Source organism: Centruroides vittatus, unplaced genomic scaffold, assembly GCF_030686945.1.
Source record: "Centruroides vittatus isolate TY-2023 unplaced genomic scaffold, ASM3068694v2 contig_134, whole genome shotgun sequence".
NCBI classification, from domain to species: domain Eukaryota; kingdom Metazoa; phylum Arthropoda; class Arachnida; order Scorpiones; family Buthidae; genus Centruroides; species Centruroides vittatus.
In genome coordinates, this window is record NW_027120852.1 from 2,093,618 (window position 1) to 2,119,422 (window position 25,805).

Here is a 25,805-nt window from a genome sequence, read left to right on the forward strand (position 1 = left end):
GTCCATTATATTTGAGCAATATAAAAACGCTCTTCTGATTAGGGCCCTAAATGCGGATAATTTATAAACCGTTGGGTCATTGGAACTCGCCGGAATATACATCGGATCATGTGTGGGCTTGATGTACACCTTCGTGCATAAAGCTCCATTCTTAAATTCAATGCCAACGTCCAAGAAGTGTAGCTCTTTGTTACTAACTTGCTCAAGGTTAAGTTTCAAGCCATGTTGGTTAGAGTTCACTTGGTCTAGGAATCGCTGTATCATTGTGCATTCATTCCTAGACCAAGTGAACTCTAACCAACATGGCTTGAAACTTAACCTTGAGCAAGTTAGTAACAAAGAGCTACACTTCTTGGACGTTGGCATTGAATTTAAGAATGGAGCTTTATGCACGAAGGTGTACATCAAGCCCACACATGATCCGATGTATATTCCGGCGAGTTCCAATGACCCAACGGTTTATAAATTATCCGCATTTAGGGCCCTAATCAGAAGAGCGTTTTTATATTGCTCAAATATAATGGACACGATGAATGAGCTGGGTAGAATCAAAAAGATAGCAAAGGAGTTAGGGTTTGGAACAAGAACTATAGAACGTTTAATAGCGGCGTACATAAAGCCTAGGAGCAGTTCTAAGAAGAAACCGGAGTCTGGGGGTAACTTCACAAAGTTTACATATAATAAATGTCTCTTCCCGATTATGAAGCAAATAGCGAGGCACAAAAACGCCAGTTTAATATGCAAAAGGGCCCCCACAGTGTATAGGTTGATTAGAAATGACAAAGAAAGAATTGGTGTTAAAGAACAGGCGGGAGTATATGCAATTCCCTACAAAAATGACCAGTTGGGAATCGATAGGGACTACGTAGGTGTCACTAATAGAAACCTTGGAGTGAGGATAAAGGAGCATCGGTACGATGTCACAAAAAACAAGTGCACAACAGCGTTATCCAAAATGGCGCAAGCAGATGGTTCAGTGGTAGAATGGGAGAATGCCAAAATTCTTGTAAAAGTACACTCGCCAACGCTGTCGTCCATAACTGAGAAATGTGAAATTTACAGAGCGAGTTTGGCTGGCAGATGTTTAAATTATAAGGATGCGACGGTGTTACCGTCATCCTGGAAATACATAGTAAGACGTAACACACGTGATAATGAGTCTGTCGTCACTCAGTAGGCTTCTGGGTTAATGCAAAACGAATGGTTCCTTAAGATTGACGGCCAGTCACAGTATTTTATTTGTATTTTAATTTCATTTTCATTTTTCGTGTTATTTTAATTTTTGTTATTTATTATTTTGTACTATGCTTGTTCTATTGGTTTAATTTAAACGTATGTTCTATTTTGGTTTAATTTTGAATGTGTTTGATTTTGTATCGGAATCGAACAGCTGTAACCTGAAGATGGCCCATAAATTGGGCCGAAAACGTTAGTTTTAGGTAATAAATTGTTTGTTCTCAGCGATAAGGTGTATTGTATGTTTCTACTGTAAGAATTTTATTGTCCAATGAACGAAAGAAGGTCTCCCATAGACTTAACATGGAAAGGAGGAGTTTTGTGGGTAAAAATACGGGGTGGTAACAAATATCTTATTTATTGAAACAGACTTAGTATATGTAGATAAAAGCCAATCAGTGCTTAAATCGCCAAAAACTAGTTAATCACAAAAAAAAAATTGACACTTTCTCCAACTGGAGTACTGTGCGACAGTTTAACTAAAACTGGTTTCTTTAATGGGAGTACCATGGAAACACCTGGTTAAAGAGTCAGGCTACAGTTACATGTAAGAAGTGGACAGCATGCAAAGCATGTTGGATTGCTTTTTGAAAAACATTAAGTTGCACAATCCTGTAGTCATGATTAATGTGATAGAAAATGGGGCTGCGGAGTCGGTAAAAAAACACTAGACTCTGTGGCGTAGCGTGGGTGTTGGCTGCCCGGGGCGGAGGAAAATTTCGCCGCCCCCTTATTTAGGTATTTTCACAAGATATTATTATTTATTGTGAAATTTTGCCATCCCCACTACACTATGCCACTGACTAGACTTTGACTTTGGATAATTTTAGTAGGCCGACTCCAACTCCCGACTCCGGCAAAATTAAATACCAAGTCATTTTATGGGGCAGAGGCATTCGTAGGGGGTACCCTACTCCGAACACCAAAAGGAACCCGGGGCATTTACCCAAATACTTTTATAGTTAGTATTTTTAATATCTAACTTACATTAATATTTATTTGTATAAAAAACTTAATTTTTAACAAATATTTAATAAGAGGAGAAAGGAGGCAATAAAATTCTACATTTACATATCTTTAATCTACAGCATTTGCACTTCAGTTTCACCTTTGCTGAAAAGTTAGTCCAACTAAAAAGTGTGCGATGTAGTTACTTCAGCCCCTTATTCAGAAAAGAAAAATATATACTTTGATCAATTAGTCTGACTCATTCAGAAAAATAGAGTACTTATTTAGAGCAGGGATAATAAAAGAATGATTCAAAAATATTCAAGTTCAATTGGCTGAAAATAATTTAACTACTAAACACAAATACTACAAAGAAAACTACATATTTAATAAATAAAATTGCTGCATTTTGTATTTAAAATAAATGGATTATAACAAAATACAAAACATTTTAAAAATTGAAAAAGAAATTTATTTTATATTTTCATTTAAATAAAAAAAAACCTAAATTACATTTATAATTTTGAATTTTATAAAATGGTTCTAAGAAACAAAATAGCTTCAATTAAATCCTCCACATAGATACCCTTAAATCAACTTTAATTATTTTCAAAGCTGAAAATAATCTTTCCACACTGACTTGTGATGGGGGCATTGTTGTGACAGATCTAGCTGCGTTGCGAATAATTTCTGGATAAATTGAAACAACTTCTTCCGCGTTCAATTTTGATAAACGGTCATACTTTTCTATTTCAATTAGCTTGTGTAAAAAATTTTGTTCAAATTTTATTTCTTCAATTTTTGATTGTTTAGTTTCTTGATTTGTTAAACGTCTTCGCTTCACTTTGAGATGTTCTAAACTATCCAAATATGCTTCGAAATCAAGCTCTTTTTTTGGAGATAATGATTCTGAGTTGTCATTACATTCGTTATTTTCATTTATATCTTTTTATTCATAAATGTAAGGCAACTACAACCTTTTCAAGCGAATAGCTATTTCACAAAGCTTTTTTTTCCCTGAGACAATTTGATGATCATTTAGTAAAATTTGATTCGTTGGATCAACGTAAATAGCGGCTAACAAGATTTTATTGTCTAACAACTGAATTTCTCTTTTTCTCACTGAAGATAAAATCTCATTAGAACAATTCCTCCAGTTTTGTCGAGCCGATGCATCAAAGTTTTCCACCGCAAGAAAAAATTTCCAGGTGTCAACTCTTCAGCTTGTAACTTTAGGGTAACAGTATAAGGGTATGACAAGACTCTCTCTAATTTTTCTATTTGTTTCCATTGGTTTTCAGTTAATGAAACACTTGGATTATCAAGGTCTTCGAGGAAGATTTTCGGTTTGAGCAACTGCTTAAGCATTAAATAAGTGCTTCCCCAGCAAGTAGATTGATCTAAAATAATTCCTTTTCTAGCACGCCTTTTCAGAATAGCATTTATTTTAGGGGTTCTAGCTACAGTAGTAGCAGCTACCTGTCTTAATTTTGTAATGATTTTAGCTATCTGAGAGTCTTTTAATCCATTTCTTATTGCTAATTGCAACGTGTGAACAGCACATTGCATATGTTGGATTTGAAACATATTTGATGCTTTCTCCACAATATCATCTAAATACACCTATCCCTCGTTTTACACGGTACTTCTTTTACACATTTTTGCTTTTACACGGTTTAAAAAATAAATGTAGAAAATAAACTGGCTATGATTAAAAGGAACAATTTATAACTCTAATCTACATCTACTTCTGATAAGTAGCACTGAGTTCAGCGTTAACTTAGATTCTTTTTATCGCGGAAGCGGAGAAAAGAACCTATGTGGCACATCTGGGATTTTCCAAAGTATGTGACCCCTCCAGGTTGTACACTCAGATAGGCAAGATACAAAGTATAGCTTTGGTCGCCACTCAAAAAACTAAAAAGAGGCTGAGCAAAAAACTCCAGTGGCTACTCAAGTTTTCGTATGCGCAAAAAACAGCGGCAGTACCAACTCCGTATCATAACTACACAGAAGAAAGTGTGCCCACGATTGTGCATAACATGCTGCAACGAGGTCCAAAATATATCCCCCCTCCCTCAAGCTCCGATTTTGACCAGCTGGTCCTGGCCGCCGCCCTAGCGGCCTTAAAGTCCTGCCAGCCTACACCCATGCATCAGCAAATGGAACTAGAGGTCTTCACGAAGCTTGCTACAACAAAGCGATCATCTGGTGCACCAAAAAACCGTGGAAACCACCAGGTAGTAACACGATTCCTAGCCACGAATGGTCTGAGGCTCTTAATGTCAGATAAGGACAGAAGATTTGTCTTATGCAGAGAGAACGATTTTATTTCTAGAGCCAATGACTTTCTGTTACATTCATGCTCAGTGGAGATGGACAGAGATCCAACGCCAACAGTACTGCGAAAGGCAAGAAAAATTATAACACTGCCAGGACTAGAACTGACTTTATCTGGTCACCTTGAACCTCCATCAAATGTTGCCTGCCCTAGGCTGTTCTTTCAGCCCAAAACACATAAGGAGAATTGGCCATTACGACCTTTAGTAAACAAAAGGTCGCATCCAACTTACCACCTGGAAAAAGCCCTGGCAAAATTTCTACGAGAGCTGCTCCCGGAGTCACCATTTGTCATTCCCTCCTCCATAGACGCCAAGACCACCATCGAAGCCAACATCACAACAGCAAACATCAACATCTGCACCTTCTACAAAATGGACGTGATATCTCTATACCCTTCCGTCCCCACGTTTGAAGCCGTAATGCTAGCCAATGCTATGCTCCTTAAGAAAGGTCTCACAGTTCAGCAGGTACTAGATATTCGTGAAGCGTTGATCTTCGTCACTGAAAACAATTATTTCCGCTTCAACCAGAAAATTTATCTCCAGAAACAGGGTGTCCCTATGGGCTCCCCTCTCTCTGCAGTCTTGGCCGAGCTCGTCATGAGGGACGTGGAGCAAAAACTTTCAACGCACCGCTCATTATTTGCTACCCTCTATTATACCTACGCTATGTTGACGACATTCTAGTAGTATGGGGAAATTCAGAGGAAGAATTCATCCGATTTATGCAGCGATTATCAAGCGTTTATCCCACCATCAAATTCACTTGGGAAAAGGAGCGGAACCAGACAATAACATTTCTGGATATGCGGATACAGAAATCGCCGGAAGGACCACGGTTTGCGGTATACCACAAGTCCGACATGATTCCCCACATCACTCCAGCTGACGCCTTCCAACCATCGCGGTATATCAATGCCACCATAGCAGCTCTCATCAGAAGGGTGATACTGCTTCCCTCATCGCAGGACCTAATAAACGATGAATTGGAAATTATACGAACGGCAGTATATCACGCTGGGTTTACAGGCGCCAAATTTACACATGTACTGCGTAGAGTGAACGACTCCATCCACCCGTTCACCACGCTACACAACAAAAAAGAAATGGCAATAGTACCGTCAACATTACCATATCTAGGAGCACAGTCCATACTCATTAGCCGTATATTCCGGCGGTACGGCTTCGTGCTCCCCTTGACCCCTCTACCCAGCCTACGCAGAAGCATATGCAATGATCGAGACAAAATCAGCGCATTAGAAAAATCGGGGGTCTACGCGGTGCCACTAGAAAATCCAACAACAGGAGAAATAGAGAAATATATAGGGGCAACAGTAAGAATGATCGCCTGCCGTATCGCGGAACACCAGGATGATATAAATAAAGGAAGGCAAACAACAGAGCTGACCAGAAAAGTTCTACAACAAGGTTACACTCCGCTTTGGTCAGAAACAGCGCTCCTAAAAAGCTCCAACAATAGAAAAATAATATTCATCTGGGAAGCGATCCTCACAATAACAGCAGAGGCATGCAACGTCCCCACCCTGGACTTGCCCGAAATTTGGGTCACTCTTTACAAGCGCATAAACACTCAAACACGCCGACAAGCGCACATGTAGCGTGTGTGCTTTTTAGCGCATGCACCGTCAATCGTGCCGATCTAAAATCTCCTTCGAACCAGCGAAGTTACCGAATGCTAAAAGAATACATTATTTTTAAAAATTCGCCAACGAAAATCTTCCGTTATCAGTTTGGAACGTTCGGCACGTGCCTCTTTCAAATTTGTTCTTTCCACATTCGCCTGAAGACGACGATCGTAATTTTTCGTCGAAAGTACTTGCAGTAAAAAGAAGAATCTACGTTAACGCTGAACTCAGTGCTACTTATCAGAAGTATATGCAACTTTGGCGTGAGTTAACTTTTATTATTTTCTATAATCTACATCTATATTCCAATCCACCTTAATTATATGTTATAGTTGATATTTAGGATACTAGGTGACATTTTTATTTCAATCCGTCAAATAGTAAATGATAAACCGATATAGGGTACTCTCCCATACACACGAAGTTGCATTCATTGCACATAGTTTTAAACCAGAAAATTTTAATTTTTCATATTCATAAGTAACAAACGATTACATTATTTTTAATTACATTTTTTACATTACATTACATTACATTACACAATTACATTACATTTTTATGAATCTTTCAGATTTTATTATTTGTTCCTTTGTACTTTGTATTTAATTAATAAAAGAATATATATTTTTTTTGCCTTTCAATATTTTTGTTTGATTTATGTACCTTTAAAAAATTGAAAAAAATTCATAATTAATAAACAACGAAATTATGCGTTTTTTGCATACTTTTCGATTTACACGGTTTTACATTCAAAAAGATACAAATTTGATTTACACGTTTTTCTCAGGAACCTATCTTCCGTGTAAATCGAGGGATAGGTGTATTCCTTTCTTTTTATTATAGGCTTGCTTTGTAAGTCAATGGCAAATATTTCATCAATGTCTTCTAATGCATTTTCATTATCTCGATTCATTTTCTCAGTTATTTGTAACATATTTGAAGCATTATTTGTTGCAATACACAAAATATTGCTCCTTTTTAATTTTAAAATCTTCTAATACCTCTTGAACCAACTTCTCCTGTGTGATGTGCCATAATGTCTTTTACTGCTAATGTCTTCGTAACAGTCGTATTATTTTTTCAATAAATCGAACATTAATTGCAAAATAATTCACTCGATGGTGAGTGTATGCATCCATTTTAATAAATATCAAGCAATCCTTCAGTTTTTTTCGAAGTTCAACTTTTTTCAAAACAGCCTCTTCAATTATAAGTCTTCTGCTGATGCTTTCTCTATGTAGTGAAACTCCAAGTTTTCTTGCCATTTTGCCATTTAAGCCTAAAAAAGCCAGTCACGAAAAAAGATTAAAGGCACACTATCTTTCACCACCATTTCAATTATGAGATTTTTAAATTTAGCACTCGTCATTGTTACTGTAACTTTATCCGAAGTGCAGGATTTGCATACTTGTGTTTGTACTGAACTAAATTTTTGAACATTTTCTAATTTTAAAATAGATAAAGTGTTTCTACTGTCATCTTTTTCATTTACTTCTTGTAGAATTTTAGGATGTAGACGTTGCAAATGTCTTTTTAAATTACCTGCTCTTTAGGCGCATTTTTTTTTCAAACTAGCAAAAGTGCTAACTTTGCTCCACATCATTATTTTCTACAATGCATTTACACTGATAATATTTTCCATCCGTTGTAAGAGTATAATATTCAAAAACTGCAGACTGAATTTGAAAACACATTCTTTTCCATTGTGAAATTTTGAAAGGGTAATTAGGTATCTAACAATATTTAAGTTTATAAAATCAGGTATAACTCTTAAAAATAATATGTAGATAAATATAATTCATACTTACAAGTCACAAGTAAAATAATCTGAACTTGAGAATTGAAGTAAAAACTGCTTAAGTACTTTTTCTGAGTTAACTCGGGTTGGATGAAAATGATGTAAGTACGAATCCTGAATTAACTTTGACAAGTAAGTCAGTCTCCCCCCAGAGAGATACTAGTAATGACCAAAAAGCACATATTCTAATTGGGATTATTCCTGGAACTACTGCACACCCTACTAGAACACTGATTCTCCTTGAAGTCTACATGAGGAAGTCCCACAAAAGTCCACCGAATAGCTGGCTGAAGGTCAAATAGTTGTAAACTCTGGAGACTGGAGTGTCTCATTACAGCTTGTTTTTAATGCAATAAAATGACAAATAAAGTATCTCTAATGATATAATTATTTAAAATTATTTCATATTATTCTAATTTTTTACTATAAAATCACGTTAGGAGTGAAATTTTTCGTGGCTATTTTTATGTTTTAATTTTTCTGTGGAAAACAAAAACATGATGGAGTCGGAATTGACGGATTTTTTCCAACTCCGACTTCCCTGGCCAGAAATTCCTCCTGACTCCGAATCCACAGGCCTGATAGAAAAGTCCAGAAGACAGCGTGAAGTTACACGAGTCTAGAAGGAGATGTTCAAAAATTACAAAGTAGTTTACTCTATTACAAATTTTTCCAAAAGTATACCTGATTTACAACTTAAACATCTTATTTATACAAAAGAATCAAGTTGTTTGTTACAAGACATCATTTGTCAAAGTACCATTTTGAAGTCCTGCAAAACACATAGTGGAGAACATCAACAACCTGTGCCAGGAGTATTAAAAAGAAAATAAACATTGATAAGCAGAGTTATTGAAAGAAATTAAGTCTTTATACAAGTATGTCTTAATGGCAGACAAAGAAACATGGAAAGCAACCTTTAAGGATGGATAATAAGTAATAAAATCCAGCATCAAGTTGATTAACTTTCCTAGCAACATTTAAAACTGCATGTATGGCACCATCGGTTATGATATTTTATTATTAAAATCTTTTTATAGTTTTAATTATAAAATGGCAAAAAGCTTAATTTTGAGGGTAGGGATGGATTTTATAAAGAATTGTAAATGCTAATAACTAGTAAAATTGTCATTATGTCCAACTCTACTGGAGATACACATGACCCCCTTTATCTCCCCACCCCCTCAACTTTTAATCACAGAAATTTAATAGCACCAATTTCCCTAATAAACAAACCTCCATGTAAAATTTCAGAAATTTTCGACAAAAAGCACAGGAGTTATTAGCTTCAAAGAGGGTGAACAAAATCATGCCTCTCCACACAAACATCCATACATAAATCAATCAATCAATCAATCAATTATTTATTCACAAATGTACAAGGTACAGTACATCATCTCCAATATCGTCTAGCACAATTGCGGTTATAAGAAATACATGATAAGGGGAATGGTACAGAGATTAAAATACAATTGAGTACAAGTTATAGTATATGGAGTAAAAGTTAGATATATACAGATAATTAAAAATATAAAGCTAAAATACAAAACAATAAAGTACAACTAATCAGAAGGATGTAAAATATAGCTAAGTTACAAAATCAGTAAAACAGATAAACTTGAAATGTAGAATTGTAATGCTAAGAAACATATACAATAAGGTGTAAAAAAAATACAAGAGTACAAGCATGAATACAAAATATTTACAAATGTACAAACAACATCTAAAGACACGATGATACAATATATACAGTGAGCTGGTTGCCAAAAGGCACAGGAAATATAGCACAGCTTGGTGCTGGATCAAATGGAGGACTGGAAAAAGCAGTTTACAGGAGTGATTTTTTGGATAAGTGTTGATCAGCCTGATGTACAGTTCTTTACTCTCGAGAAGTATGCTGTCTTTAGGACCAGGTGATGTCTGCTTGAAGACATGCAATGATGGGGTACCTTTCCCTGAGTAGCATGGGACATTTATTTCATTTTTTTCATTTCATTCTGTCAGAACTTGCCATTTGGAGTAGGTCAGAGTGTGGCGGTATGCCATGTCTGCATACATAGGGGTTAAATATAAGTTATACTTTTCTCAATCCTTTGTCCTCCACGTCACTGTTTCCTAGAACTTTCTCATTCATTCTTTCCCTATGGGTGGGGCAACCGTTCCAGGAACAAAAGTAAAGAAAAGCCTTGAGGGTGGCAGATAAGAAAAACGGACATTCTTGAGATAGCGTTTGAGAAGAGCAGATGAAAAGTGAAAGAAGTCGAAGTCAACGCCGAGTAAGACAAGGATGGAGTGTGATTAGGTCGTTTTGGAGGGAAACAAACAGACAGTACTGTTGCTGAGATCGAGAGCTTTCTGAATACATCGGGATTTTCTGATTTTGATATAGAAAAGGACAGAGGAAAAGACGAATTGAGTATAAGCCCCGATGTTGAGAAAATTTGGAGATCTACGAAAGGCCTGGGTACTCACCAACTTTCTCTTTGTTTCTTTTCAATTTTTGAGTCTTTCATTTCATCTTCCTTTCTTTCCTCTTTTGTTTTTTTAGTATGTAAGTTAGTTTAAGTTAGATATATTATTTTGGGAATATTTTGCGGACACGTGTCACCAGTCTTTGTTCATATGAAAGGACCAATCAAACTGTATTGTACAAAAAGGAACTATATATAGTTAGGATTCAAAAGAACCAAGTGTACGGAGAACCACACAAAAAAGGAAAATAAAGCTTTTATTTTGTTTGTGTGCAACTTTGTATTGTATTGTTCATCCATATATACACAACGAGTTGACCCAACCTTTTGGCAGTTCCTTTTTGTTATCTCTTTGCATTACATAGCTTTGCAGAGAATTTTAAAAATACATAGGGATGATTAAAATATACAAGATAATATATACATTGAAAATAAAATGCGCAACAATGGTTACCTCCATGATACCAGAGTTTAATATAAATTAGATTGGACGTGTGAAGCTTACACTACTTACATTTATTCTAGTTAAACTTTCTTATTTTTAAACTTATTATATTTACAAATATTTCAAAAAGACTTACATTATTAATTAACGTGGATTTAGATACAGGCCACTGTAATCCAATGTTCTGACACATGTTTTGCATGTCCAGCCTTACCCTCTTTAGCCTGATGCAGTCGTATATGACGTGGTCAGGGTCTTTAGTCAAATCACAGATGCTGCAAGTGTTGGTACTAGAGTGTCCATGCCTGGATAAATGTCGTCAATTTTAAGCCTAACGAAAATTTTTATAATAATAATCGAGGCTATCGTATCGTTAAAAATTATTTCTGCATTTTGTACAAACAAAATAAATATATTGAAGAATATAAAAACATGAAAATTATACTTTAGAAGTAAATCTAGTATCAAAAACGTTCGATTCAGCACGACACAGTCCGACTGAAAATTGTGCCGATTACTGGCGATTCCGATTACCGGGGTTCCGATTTACGAGTCTCTACTGTAGTATGTTACGAACCAGTAATTCTTAATAAGATCTTTCTTGGATAGAGTGGGGTTTTCTCTTTACATGTACAAGGTTTGTCCTATGACTCCAGACACAAATATATATGTAAATAAATGAATTTTTAAAACTGATCATTTACGTATTAAAGTATGTTTGAAATCAAACGATTGGCTTATTTAATTTTCTATCTTCAGCTAAGATACGCAACACATGTTGCAAGTTAATTAATTAAAATTAAGTTAACTAATTGTATTCATTAGACTTATGGATATATTTTATGATTATTTAAAGACTAGGTAAGATTTTTCTTGTTTGTGAAATACAGATTACCAAACTAAAACATCAATTATCTTTACATGAGATGTAAATTAAAACTTCTGATAAAACCTAAAACTCCTAAGACATTTTAGTTATTAAGATTTTTAAAAACAATGAATTAAAAATTGTTCTGATTATTATTTCATGATAATAATACAGGGATCTGCGTCATAGAATCGCCCGTCTTATTTCTTTTTACCCGAGCTCGAAATAGAGTTAGAAGTCTGGTTCTAGGTCGGCAAAATGTTGTAAAGATGGAATTTCTAAAAATAAAAACTACCTTATATACTGTATATATGTTGTTTTTATTTTGTAAATAATTTGGTTTTTCAGTTACAATTTGCATATTAAAACTAAACACCATATACAAAGTCTTTCAGCAAATAATATGCATTAGAATCAATTATTTGCTGGAAGACTGTGTGTGTGGTGTTTAGTTTTAATTTGTGTAAGTTTCAACTTTTGGATACTTGTGTGTTGATTTTGCATTTTAATTTTTTTGTATGAAACAGAATTTTATTAGAGGTATACATCTGTTGTAAATGATTGTTATTAAATTATTTAATTGTATTGAATAAAATAAATTTTTGTTTGACAGTTAGAAGAAGAAAAAGCAGGGGTCGGCGTAGTAAAGAGTTCTTCAGCGTCTTCCTGTGGCTCTTACGATTCATTTGTGGGACAAGATAAAGGTGCAGAAGATAAAGATGCAAGTGTTAAAAGTGTGGATGGAGATAGCATTGGTGAACCAAAATCACAAATAAATGGCAAAGTAAGGAAGGTAGGCATGTATATGAATGTGCATAAATTACTCAGTCAAATTTTAAAATCTTTCAGTATGGTATTAATATAAGATCTGTCAGTTTTACAGCAGTTTGCTATGGTTGATTGTAAAGAATTTATCATCAGTGATATTAAAAGCTTTATGTTGCTTAAAATTTTAATTGAATCTTTGAGAATGAAGTTAAAATAAATAAATTTTCTTGTGACAGTTCACGACTAAATTTCTCGAAAATAACTACATGCTATTTGATTTCACAATCAGTCTCAAATTTTTAAATGTATGATATATTATCCACAAATTAATGAATTTGAATATTCTTGAAAATAGTATTTTGTTTTTATAGAATATAATTAATAACATTTTCAATTGAAAGTAAGAATCATTGAGACAGCTAAACTGCATAAGCAAAAATTATGTTGGTAGGTGAAGAAGCAAATTGTATAGTTTTTCAGTATTTCAATAACTGATTGGTAGCTTATAATCAGTCTTTCCAAAATAAAATAAAATGTAAATTTTGCTCTTACCAGCAGAATCACTTAAATGATAACACTGATATATGTTAATGAATCACTGTTACCGTGTAATTAAAAGTTAACAATGACTAAAATATTTCAGCAACATTTCAAGATCTTTTTTCATTATATAATATTTGGATAGCTATTATTATTTTTTTATTATTATTGGTTTTTATGTGAAATGAATTGAGAAGAGTAGAGATGTATCTTGTTAGATCATCATTTCTGATTGGATAATAGAACATTATGGAAGGATTTTTTTTAAATTTAATGAAATTTACCAAAATACTTAAAAATACAACTTAAGGGAAATTCCATCATCAAGTGTGAACTAAAATATATATATATCTTTCTTCTGTTGTTTGAGTATCGTATGAGAATGGATGAACCTTTCTGTATGAAACTTTGTACGTATATTCAGGATAGTCCAAGGAAGAATATAGAACTACTTTCTATTTCCAAAAATTCAATTTTATAAGCTTTGATAGAATTATATCATTTGCAAGAGTAACTAATTCATACCTGTTTCAAATGTAATTTGAACCAGGTATGAACTAGTATTGTATGTATTAAATGTATATTTTATTAGAAATAATAATAATAATATACATTTAATGCTTACATATTGTATAAAAAATCAAATGTTTTAAATTTTATTATTGTTAACGTCTGTTTTCTTGTAATTATGAAATTCTGCTATGTTGCATTACTTGTTTTGTTTTGAAAATATTTTGTGTTTGAATGTTACATCTATAAACTGTATTTTGCATTTGAATCTTGTTGTTTGATCCTGTGTATTTGTAATTGCCATATTTTTTTCAAACATAACTTTAAATGGCAGATATGATAAATTGCAATGTTAGTGCCATTGTGTTGGTGATTAAATTAATTAAGACCAACTCATCAGTGGAAGGAAACGAGTTACTTTTACAGTTAGATGAAATTATTGAGCAGAGCTACAGTTTTCTGCCCAAAAAGAAGAAACACCTGATTCATCAATTATAGATATACAGACTATATGGTATGATGATATGAAGTTTCTGAAAAATGAAACTAGATAGTTCTTTGAGATTTGTGGGATTTTTCAAAGACTTGTAATCTTTGTAAAATAGTAATGCTGATGATGGTTTTGCCACACAGCAATGTAGGGTCTATCCTGCATTGCTGTGTGACAAAAGGAAAAGCTATTGAAGCTATTGGTAAGAAAAAGACAGAAATAGGAAATAAATCTCAACCAGAAAAATCATTGATTTAATAATTGCAGTGAAAGTCAATAAAGTGACTGATAGCAACTGTCATGAGTACATTGTACTGTAAAAAAAATTATTAACGAAGCAAAACATTGCACAAAGACATATAAGGAGGCACTTATCATGCATGACACATCAAGATGGAACAGATCATAAATCTAGGTGTGGATTTATGATGTGTCCAATAAAATACTTGATTTTTCTACTTTCCCAGCCTCTATTTTATATAACAGAGGGAAAGTATGACAATCAGTCAAAGAATGACCCCAAGATTGCTTACAAGGTTTCCTGAAGTTCAGTGGTTCTCAGATCACGATTTTCTCCAAAGTCTGTTTCCTTAAGTTCCTTCCAGAAGGAGATGAGTTGATAAAAGTGTCCTCTGGCTTCTCAGAGAAGTTGTGGTGATCGATGGGTGCAGCTCTACAAGTTGCTGTTTATGGAGTAGATAAGAAGCTGGTCGTAAACTAAGCGAGTAGAATGAGATGGTCAAGGCAAAGTGATGACAGTCTCGCTTTTTTGTTGATGCAACACAAGATTTGTTGTTCATTTACAGTGAAGAGTGACTGCTCTTCTCTCTTAACACATTGACACTCTGTCTGTGTTGACTGTGTGTGTTAACTGACTGAGTGCATAGTGTCCTTGAAGATCGAGGATTATATTTATTTTCTATTTTTGACTGGCCATTTCAATTGGTTGATTTCTCTCCTCTATGCTTTCCAAGTGGCTGCTCCTTCGTTACTAAGCGTAACGAGATTCCGACTCTGATTGCAGGAGAGGTCAAACTCAAAGGTGTGAATTTGATCTCCCAACCAGAGATGGTCGATCTTAGGACTACATTCTTTCCTCAGTTTATGACTTGTGTCATGTTTTAACATAAACAAAATCCATATCTAGCTACAACCATTTTTTTTCTTGCCTTCTAAATCTAGTAAATTTTTTGAGAATTTGGTGATGGTTCGGACCCATCTGGAACCTCACACATCAGATAGCAGATTGTTTATTTACAGTAAAACAATACAAATAATTGAAACAGTTTCATTAAAACACATGAAAATTGATGCTATTTTGTCAAAAAACTTTTCTATACAAAAGAGCTGACTTATCTTGGCACATTGGACAATAGCAGCATGATGTTTTTTTTCCCTATATTTCAGACTTTTTATAGTTGAACCAGTTACTTGACATTGACAGGAAGGGATGTATGCATTATGTAAAATTATTTCCATAATAAGTAAATCAATTTTTTCAGTAATCAAACATCTTTACTACACCCGATACATGTAAAGCTATCCACCAACCAAAGCCAAATATAATCGGGCAAGAAATGGCTATAATATTAATAATTAATAGACAATTTGGCATTAGAGTAGATGTTAGGCGCCATCTCTTAATAAATTTAATAATTGCAATTATTAAATTTATTATAGCCATTTCTTGCCTGATTATATTCGGCTTTGGTTGGTGGACAATTTTTTCAGTTTTCTGATTGCTGAATAACAAGAAAGCACCTGATCTGACCAAATCTGATCTCTATTTATGTTTTTTTTTTTTTTTTGAGTTGATTAAAAGTTTGTCTGAGTTGCTCAGTCTTTTATTTGGCCCATTTGAAGAATTTTTCTTTTTATTTCATAGGTCAACTACAAGATAACTTGCATAGACTTTTTGACAAAAATAAGCTTTTGTCACAAATTTGGCTGACAATTGAATGTTATAAATCAAATACTGGATACAATGACATGCTTAAATGGGAATGGTGTTGGGGAGTATTTTATCCAGTAACAGTATATGAGTCAATGTATTGAACAAATTATTGATAGAAACCTTAAAATGCAGTGATATTTTTAATTTACGAATGTTTTTGGCTGTTTTTTATTGACCTTCTTTGCTATTTTATCCTGAAGAAGGTCAATAAAAACAACTAAAAACGTTCATAAATTAAAAGTATTACTGTATTTTAAGTTTATGTTGTAGTGTGGTTATCAAATTATTCAGTTCAGTAGGCAGAAAATAGCAGACTGAGAATTAGAGACGTTTCTAATTTGTAGTCAAACTGAAAACATGTATTTCCTCAAAAAGTTAACTGTATAACAGTATTATTTTCATTAAAAGAAACCAGTTTTACTTTCCCAACTGTTATCTATTCATAATAAGGGAAAGTATTGGAATTGTGTCAGATTTGAACCTCTGAAGTTTTTGCTAATCTCCATGTATCTCCATGTTTTGACACCCTCTGAATCCAAAAAAGTCAAAAAACCAGGAAAAATTTACGTGTGTGTGTGTGTGCGTGCATGTGCACATGCACACATGTGCATTGGTCTCTATTTTATTTAATTCTCAGGACGGGTTAAAGATTAGGAAACAAAATTTGGCATGTTAACTTCTGTACAAGAGACATTGATTCTATTAAATTTTGATAATAAAAGGGCAAAGGGTGAGAGATACGGGAGTTATGTATCATATTTCAAGAGCGGTTAGACTTAATAAAGATTTTACTTATTATTGGCAGTTAAATTTTTTATAAAACTCATCACTACCCTCAAAATTAATCTTTTTGCCATTTAATAACAATTAATGATATAAAAAGTTTTTATAATAAAATCTTATAATAGATGACTTCACACACAATTTAAAAAATAACTTTTATATTATTAATCATAATAAATAATATAAAAATTATATTTAAAATAAAATCTCATAACATCCAGGAAAGTTATGCAACTATATTGTTGGAGATTTTTCCAGATTATACATTTTAGAATATACAGGGTGAACCAAAAGTCAGGATCCTATCTTGATAAAGTATAAATGATGATTGTTAACTGTGGCTGTATGCCATAATTTATATGTTAACAATAATTTTTTTGTTCCCTTATATTTGTTTTCATTTCCTTCTATTATCTTGAAGTTGTCTACTTTTTTTGCCAAAGGGAGGCACACCAGTTTTGGGTAGACTCCTCTTTTTCCATGTAAGAACCAATCCAACTGGTTTTTTGGTCAGCTTAAAAAGAAGAAAAGGAACCTTGAAGGGACAAGAGCTTGAAGAGAGAGGACACTTGGCTTGGTGTAGCAGGAAGATGGTGATTGTATGGCAAGAGTCTTTGTGGTCTAAGAAGCCAAGATTGAACACTTTGTAGGACATTGCGGATTTTTGGAGGTTTTATAAAGAGAAAACATTCCCGTTCGGGTTTTGATAGATGAAAAAGTTTCAGAACACATGCTACCAATTTTTGAAAAAGACTTGATTTAACAAAAGACTTTGGTAACCCTTTGTTATCTTTTTATCTCTAACTTTCTCTTTTTATCAGTCAAAATCCTCTTGCATATTAAATTTAAGATTAGTATTAATAATTAGTTATAATTATTTAGTCCACCTTTCTTTTCCTTGTGGTAGATTAAGCCTTCAGTTTTTCTTAAATTATTTGTACCATGCTTGAGTGTTTGTCAGGAATACACTCTTTGGCTGACATCATGGGTTATGTGTTAGTTACTTATTAAGATTTTGTGATTAAGATACTGATTTTGAATAAAATTTGTTTGTACTGATTTTATTGTGTCACAACGCATTACTTAAAATTTTACATAACAACAACCACATCACACCATCTGGCTATGGAGGAAACCTGTTGGAGTATAGTAACAGCTCAGAAGTAATCTTGAAGGACACTATTTTGAATGTCACTTAGAAATTGTAAATGAGATGGGGGTCATGTGACACATCATTTCACACGAAAAAACACTCACAAATTGAATAGTGCAATTGGTTTTCATGTAATGATTAATGTGTGTGTTATCAATATTCAAATTTGTATATCTGCACAAGAACACAGCATTCACTGCAAATCTTACCATCGTAGGTTGTGCATTATGCCATCGAGTAAAGATCAAAGGATTGAAATTGTCCACTGTGTGGTTTGTCATGAACTCTGTTCGCCTGGTAAAATTGGGCTATTAGTTTCTGCACACTACTGTGTGGTACAGTTTGTCAATCTGGGTGGTACTGATTAAAATGATTTCAATCAAAGCCAAATGATTGCCAGATTGTATCAAGCTATATTAAAGCTACTATTAATAATTAAATGTTAAGTAATTTGGCCTAGAGTCAGAGCTGTAGCAATGCATTGGCAATGGGGCAAGTGCCTCACAAACAGTTATATGCTGTGGACTAAAAAAAACTAATACATTGCCAAGGGTGCCAAAAATATTATTACGGTTCTGCCTAGAGATAGGCATTATTACTTAAAATTTAATTATTAATAGTAGCTTTAATATAGCTTTACACTTTATTGGGATGGATCCTGACTTTTGGTTTACCATATATCTTATTTAAATTAAAAGTTTTTGATGAAGTGATGCATTAATAGAAAGTATTTGTTTAACATAATGAATCAATATAGGTTTCTTAACTTACTCATACATAGAACAATTAGCAATTTAGAAAAGGTTAGAGCAAGTCTTAATGTCAATGGGAAATTTGAAGTATTTGCATTTACTGATGATATGATATTGGAAGTACTATATATGTTACTACCATCTATGATAAAATACTACACATAGTAATAAAGGAGCTAGCACATTTGGCTTAGAAATTAACAGAAAAAATCAAACTTGTGAAGATAATTAGAGGTCAAGCACACAATACATACAGTAAAATTATTAACATAAATAATATGGTAATTGAGGAAGTAAATGAATTTAAGTACCTGGGTATTGTATTTATGAATGCCACTACAATGGCAACAGATATAAATATAAGAATTCAAAGAATGTATAAAACAACTTTTCTAGATAGCAGTAAACTTTTACTAAACTAAATGGTTATAGTTCTTCATCAAGTTTAAACTAACACATTAATAATTTAACAAAGGAATATGGTGTTCAAATATATTAAACTAGCAGGTAGGCCTGGCATTGCTCGGGCAAAAGTAACAATAGCAAAGATTAAGATTATTATGTTATAGTCAACCTTACCCGTTTACACAGAATGCAAGAATTGGGTCTCCTGTTTCCAGACTAATTAGAGAATTTTTAGATGGGACTAAAAATATGTTTGATTTCTTGCAAAAACAAAAAAAAACTGCATCTGCATCTTGCATGTTGCTTTCTCTTAACACTTCCATTGTTATGTAACACTTCCATTGTTGATGAAAGTGTTAAGCCTTAATCCTGCCCCTCTCCCCCGTGGGGAGGAATTTCGAAAAATCCCTTCTTAGTGTGTGTTCTTGTGACGTACCCTAACTGTGTACCAAATTTCAACTTTCAACTCCTAACTGTTTGGGCTCTGCATTGATTATTATTATTATTATTATTAACTCGTCTCAATTATATATATAGATACAGTAGCGTTTGAAATAATCCAAATAAGAGAATGCATACAACTTACTGATAAAACAGCACTGAGATAAATACAAACATAAATATTTTACAGTGTCCTACTTAAAATTGGCCAAGATGAGCTGATTTTTAGTGGGACACTTTAAAATATTCAGTCTTTGCTGCTTCCACACACTTCTCAGATGTCACAATTAATAAGTAAAGGTTATATTGGATTGAACAGAAAGTTTTTGCCTATTTTTAACAGCTGTTTTTATTTAACATAGATATGTGATTTAATTATAACAGTTGTGAAATTTAACACATTAGCAAAAAGGGACTGTTCATAAATTACATCCACATTTTTCTTTATTTCTTTATGAATAATAAAATGCAGTGGCATGCCATCATTGGAAGCGGTGGAAGTGCCACTTCCTTGTATTTTCTAAAAAATAAATACATATTGTGCGATTATTTTCATATAATTAAAATTAATATTTTATTATAACTGCATTATGTATCTTATTACAAATTTCTATATTACATGTGAAAAAAACAATAAGATTGCTGTTGTATATTCGAATATTTGTGGCAAAATGGAAGCACTGTATTGTCAGCTTCCAAACAGCCAGATTATACTCATTCGTGCATGCACTTTACAGAGCACTAACCTCAGCCGGTTTAGCTGGTGGAAGCTACACACGTATAACGCTTCCAATTCTATCCAGGACTGGTCCTAGTTGTTAGCCACCTGCCTGCTGGATATTTGGCTGCCGTCGCCCGATTATGTGAATGACGAGTAATTTATAACTTAATCCAACCTATAAGAATTTACTGGTACGATGTTTTTATGATAGTTCTGTATAGTTGACAAAAGTTAAAAAAAATTCATTAAGATATTTGATATTTTTATTCTGCTCTCCCATCTTATATTATTTATGGATTTCAATGTTAAACCAGTGATATTACGATTTCCTATGTTCCATCTATAAGGAAATGTAGAAAAAATGTGTTCAAATCTTGTACAATGTTAAAAAATTAACTATTACTTTGGCAGCGTCATTTACAACTAAATTTAATGAAAGATGCGTGAGGTACAAAAAAGCTGTAGAATTTATTTTCCTTAAATTTAGGATTTATGTATCCGTTGTCATAAAAATTTGTCTTTCTACTTTTTCCCAGGACTACAAATATTCGGGTACAAAGTAACTGGTTTCGACTTATTTCTACTTAAGAAGTAATTAAATAATTAAGAGATTAGGGAATTGGGGACATAAATAAAACTCTGCTGAAAGAGCCGGAATTTTACTTAAACAAAAGCTTAACCCAACCAATCTCTAGCCGAGTACAGAGCAGACTGATTTCTTCGTAATGTTAGATAATAAAGACAGAAATTTTTACATTTCGACGAGAGTGACCAAAAAGTTGTAAATTTTGGAAATTTCCATGAACCTTGGTCCTAAAACGAATTAGTTAGAAAACAAATGACGGACAATCTATTCAGTTTAACGTATTTAGATTTTTATAGCTATGGCGAGAAACATTTAAAATGTACAACAACCTTGTCGCCTCCTTTGAGGTATACGAGTGATGCGAGAAAAGAGGCATTTGACATTGACCGGTATCGGCACCCTCGGGATTTGGCATGCACGCACTGCACACCTACCTGGACTGTCTCTGACTCCATCCATTAGCCACTTGTATCGAGCTATTTGACTAAGTGAATTGTTTTAAGATTTAAAAAGTAAAGAAGATTTGATGTTATTTTTATGTATGTTTCTTTACAAAGCTATATTTAATGATAATTTTCTTTAAAAGTATATTCATGCAATTGAAGAATATCTTGTACCAGATACGAGTATGTACTATACATCAACCACACATTTTATTTCACTGAGTAAGTTTTTATTATTTATAATTTTAGCCCTTATATCGTGGCTAGCGTTTCGGAATGTAATTATGATATTAAAAATACATTTAGAGAAGTCTACGGTTTTTACTGGCTTATTGAACAAACAATACAAATGGAATCAAGATTATCACCAACGTGCAATTGTCCTTGGAAGTCGGCTTCTCGCAGAAACACAACTTCCCTATCATCAAATGTCATGGCACGGCATGCCACTGATCAAATGTATAAACTGTATAAAATTTAATGAAATAAAATGGACATCCATTGAAGTTTAACCCCTCCCCTCACCCTTATCTGACTTTATCCAACTGTCATAAAGTCACCTTTATTGACCAGTACAGGCATGAACACAACACTTACAAAACCCTTATAAATAAAACAAGGACTAACACTTAGGAAGGATTTCTATACGAACACTTGCAGTCACAACCCCAGGTCTGAACCATACTACTTAGCTTGTAAGGACAAATACCAGCTCCAAACACCCTCTACTATCCAGCTCCCTGATGGTCGCTACACCAACAACACAGAAGAAACTATCACGCACATTCTCACCAGCCTTTACCCTTTGGATGACCCACAGCAGGATGACAATACACAAACGGTCATCCAGAGTTCTACACTTACTTTGCCTAATACAGGCAATGATTACAACTTCACCTACGTTGAGGTTTCAAATGCATCTGTTTGCTCACCGATTACAAAGCCCCAGGTTTTGATGGCATAACCACTAGGATGATAAAACACATTTGAGGCCAATCTTACAGCATTTGTAATTCTCTTCAATATCTGCTTGAACACTGGCCTTTTTCCTACTCAGTGAAAAAAGGCTAGTGTCAAATTGATTCCCAAACCCACAAAGCGCTGACACTTACAAAAAAATACAGGCTGATCTGCCTTCTCCCAACTCTGGGAAAGTGTTAGACGGTCTAATAATTAATAGGATCACATGGCATCAATGCAAGAGTTCTGCATCAGAATCAGTTTGGCTTTTTTTAAAAACAAAGGTACAGTAGATGCCATCCACCAGGTCATTAATTACATCCACCAGACTAAACATAATAGTGATAGTGTGCGAAAGAAATGGCGTACCCAGGGGTGTTGCCAATAAGAAAGGGGGGTGATAGAGAGGGTGAGAGAAGGATGGGGGAAGGGAATGGGATGGGGAGAAAAAAGGGGGAAAGAATAGAACAGTAGAGCGATACGCAGGGACCAATTGGATGGGATTCTGAAAATAAAGAGTGGTGCTAGCAGTACAAATAAGCGTGTAGTAGACAGAGAAGAGTACGCTCTGAAAAGTAACAGTTGTACAGTAAAAAACAGATGTCCGCCCACTAAAAAACAAGATTGATAAGCTGGGGCAGATTGGAGCAGGACACAAAGGGGCTAGCCCTTATAATGTAAGCAGTAATAAGTCCGACAACTAGACTATCGTTATGGGTCCGTTGTAAAAGTTCATTAATGGAAGATGCTTACAGAAGTTTTTTAGTCCATGGAAAATCCGTGCTGAGGAGAGGAGGACACTGAAGTTACAAGGCCAATGATGACCTTCCGCTTGCACTACGTTACGCAGATTTCCACGGTAGGAGGTGTACTTAGGGCAGGTGAATAAAACGTGGAATGGATCCTCTTCTTCTACGATGTCACAATTGCACTTATCGTTTCCTTTCTTGAGGAAACGATTAAGGTACGCCCGGAAGTTCCCGTGCTCCGTCATAAGCTGAGTGATGGCATGGTTGGTGTGGAAGAAGGATAAGTTAAGACGTGTGCTGACACTTGGGAGAAATTTGTACGTGTGCCGGCCGGTGGTGCCTGTATCCCACTCTTTTTGCCAGATGGTAGTGAGTAGTTCGTGCAGTTCTCTGCAAAGAGTAGAGAGAGGGATGACCTCATAAGCATAGGAGTCAGCTATCTTGTGGGCATTCTTAGCCAGCCTGTCGGCCCTTTCATTACCAGGATTCCCAGAGTGACTCTGAACCCAATAGAAATTGATGTTGGCTGAGTTATTGATTTCATTAAGGAGGTTAAGACTTTTGTCAACAATGGGCAGTTTTTGGTTCCGATTCTTTATCTGATGGAGTGCCACACGACTGTCTGTAATGATGTTGACAGTTTTTCCCGAAAAGCAAGAGATATTTTGATTGATATGCTTCAGCGTGGCAAGGATGGCCAGGGATTCCGCCTGGTTGTTAGAGCATTGATTACGCAGGCGAAGAGCAGTTTGCCAATGATGTTTCTTAGTGCTATCGACCAGGCAAGCAGAGGCGCCCACAGCATCCCAGGTTTTTGAGCCGTCAGTGAAGAAATTTACTCCAGTAAGTGAGGGTGGTAAATTAAAGTTAATCCTATTGGTGGGAGAAATTGCAGGGTGGAGCTGGCTAATATTGCAGTTGAAGTCAATTCCGTTGTTAGAAATGTCATTAATCAATTTGTTGAAGGAGTCGGGGAGATGCATTTTGGAGATCAACTTTCTTAGTTCAGGTTCGGTGATGTTACGACTAAACATAATAATCAGCATATGGCAATAATTAATATTGACTTTAGAGGCGCCTTTGATCACTCCTTATAGCCTTCTATCTTGCACACATTACACGCTCATAACTGCTCTCAAAATTTGTACAAACTTCAATCCTATCTTAGCAACAGGAGTGCAGGTGTTTATACAATACAAAATAACATAATCATACTCAGGAATCCAAGTGTGGTCCTGGTCTCTGGAACATAGCCTATAACTCTATCCTGCATTTAAACTACACCCTGCCTCCTGGTTGCATACAGGGCTATGCAGATGACAGTTTTCCTAGCTTCACACAGGAACAGTGAATTCTTACAGGACATATGCAGTGACATTCTCAATAACATTCACCAGTGGAGTATTAATCATAGGCAACCCATTAACACAGACAAATGCAAAAGCATGATAGGAACACACTACTCGTCAATAAGTCCCTTCAAATAGGTGCTCACAGCAAAGCAAACAACGGAAATTAAATATTTAGGTGATATTCTTGACAAGAGACTTAACTCCACACCCCACATCAAATACATCACAAACAAACCTAAAAAGACAGCCAATGCCCTCATTAGTATTGCTAGGAACTCGTGGAGCCTTGGCCCTAACGCTACTACACTTATTCAGAAAGGTGCAATTCAGCCAGCACTCCTCTATGCCGTACATGTCTGGGACCACCTGGCCACCAAAGTCCATAACCATAAAAACTGTTATCTGTTCAAAGGATTGCAGCTCTCCACATTTGTAAGGCTTATAGGACATCACCCACTAGTGCCCTTTTGGTAATGTCTGGGTTGATCCCTATTGACTTAGAAATTAAACACATTATTTGGCAGTAAAATCTCGTCACCTTACCCTGGCAAGATTATAGCGACTCAGATGTTGACAAAATGATTACAGCAGGTAAGATTACCCCAATTTGACCTTGATTGATGATATCAAAAACTGGGTTCTGGTAGTCGAAAGTGCTTGAGATAATAAAAAAGAAATAGTTTAACGCCAAAGTCAGTGAAGTTTCTCTACCAGAACCCAGTTAAAACTTGGCGTGAGTTACCAAATTTATTTTACTTAATGATATCAAAAAATTCAGCATCGACAAAAATACCTCCCCGGCTTATGATTACCACCCCTCTCACCAGCATGCCTCTGACATTTACTTCAAAGATTTAGGTGATCGTCCCATGTTTAGGATTGACACTGACGGTTCCAAGATGGATGACGATGTGGATGCCGCTTTCGTAGTGTACTCCGACTTACACAGTGAGCTTCACAACGCATGCTTTCGTCTAGGTTCACACTGCTCAATAGCACAGGCGGAAACTTTAGCTATTTATATTAGCTTAATTCACATTAGGCATAGGAAGGACAAAAGATACTACTTACACTGTCACATTTATTCTGACAGTACACAGCTACAGCTTTACACAGGATTACGAAGTCTGATAACCACTTAAAACTCATCCATCTCATACACCACATTCTCAGACACTTAGACAATAACATTGGAATAGATTTCCAATGGGTCTCGAGTCATATGGGGGTTCTCCACAACAAGACTGCTGATTGTCTTTCCAAACAAGTATCAAAGTCTTTAGTCACTAGTACTTTCAGTTACATTCCTATGTCATACGTCAACAATCACGTCAAGAAGCAAATCTTCAAAAAAATTAAATACCTTCTAAAACCGATAAGCAAATCTTCATTCTCTGGCAAGACAGCTGGGACCATGACACCACTAGCAGGCTCATCTTCACTT

The 25,805-nt window shown here is 34.8% G+C and overlaps 1 protein-coding gene across 4 annotated transcripts in view; it reads left to right on the forward strand.

Annotated features, from left to right (window-relative positions):
* Positions 1-25,805, forward strand: part of LOC136990759 (sodium channel protein para-like) — a 476,095-nt gene that overhangs the window by 162,458 nt on the left and 287,832 nt on the right. For all 4 annotated transcript variants that reach the window (XM_067289190.1, XM_067289191.1, XM_067289193.1 and 1 more), the window contains exon 10: positions 12,368-12,547. In XM_067289190.1, coding sequence (XP_067145291.1) covers positions 12,368-12,547 — 180 coding nt within the window. The remainder of the gene's footprint in view (positions 1-12,367; positions 12,548-25,805) is intronic.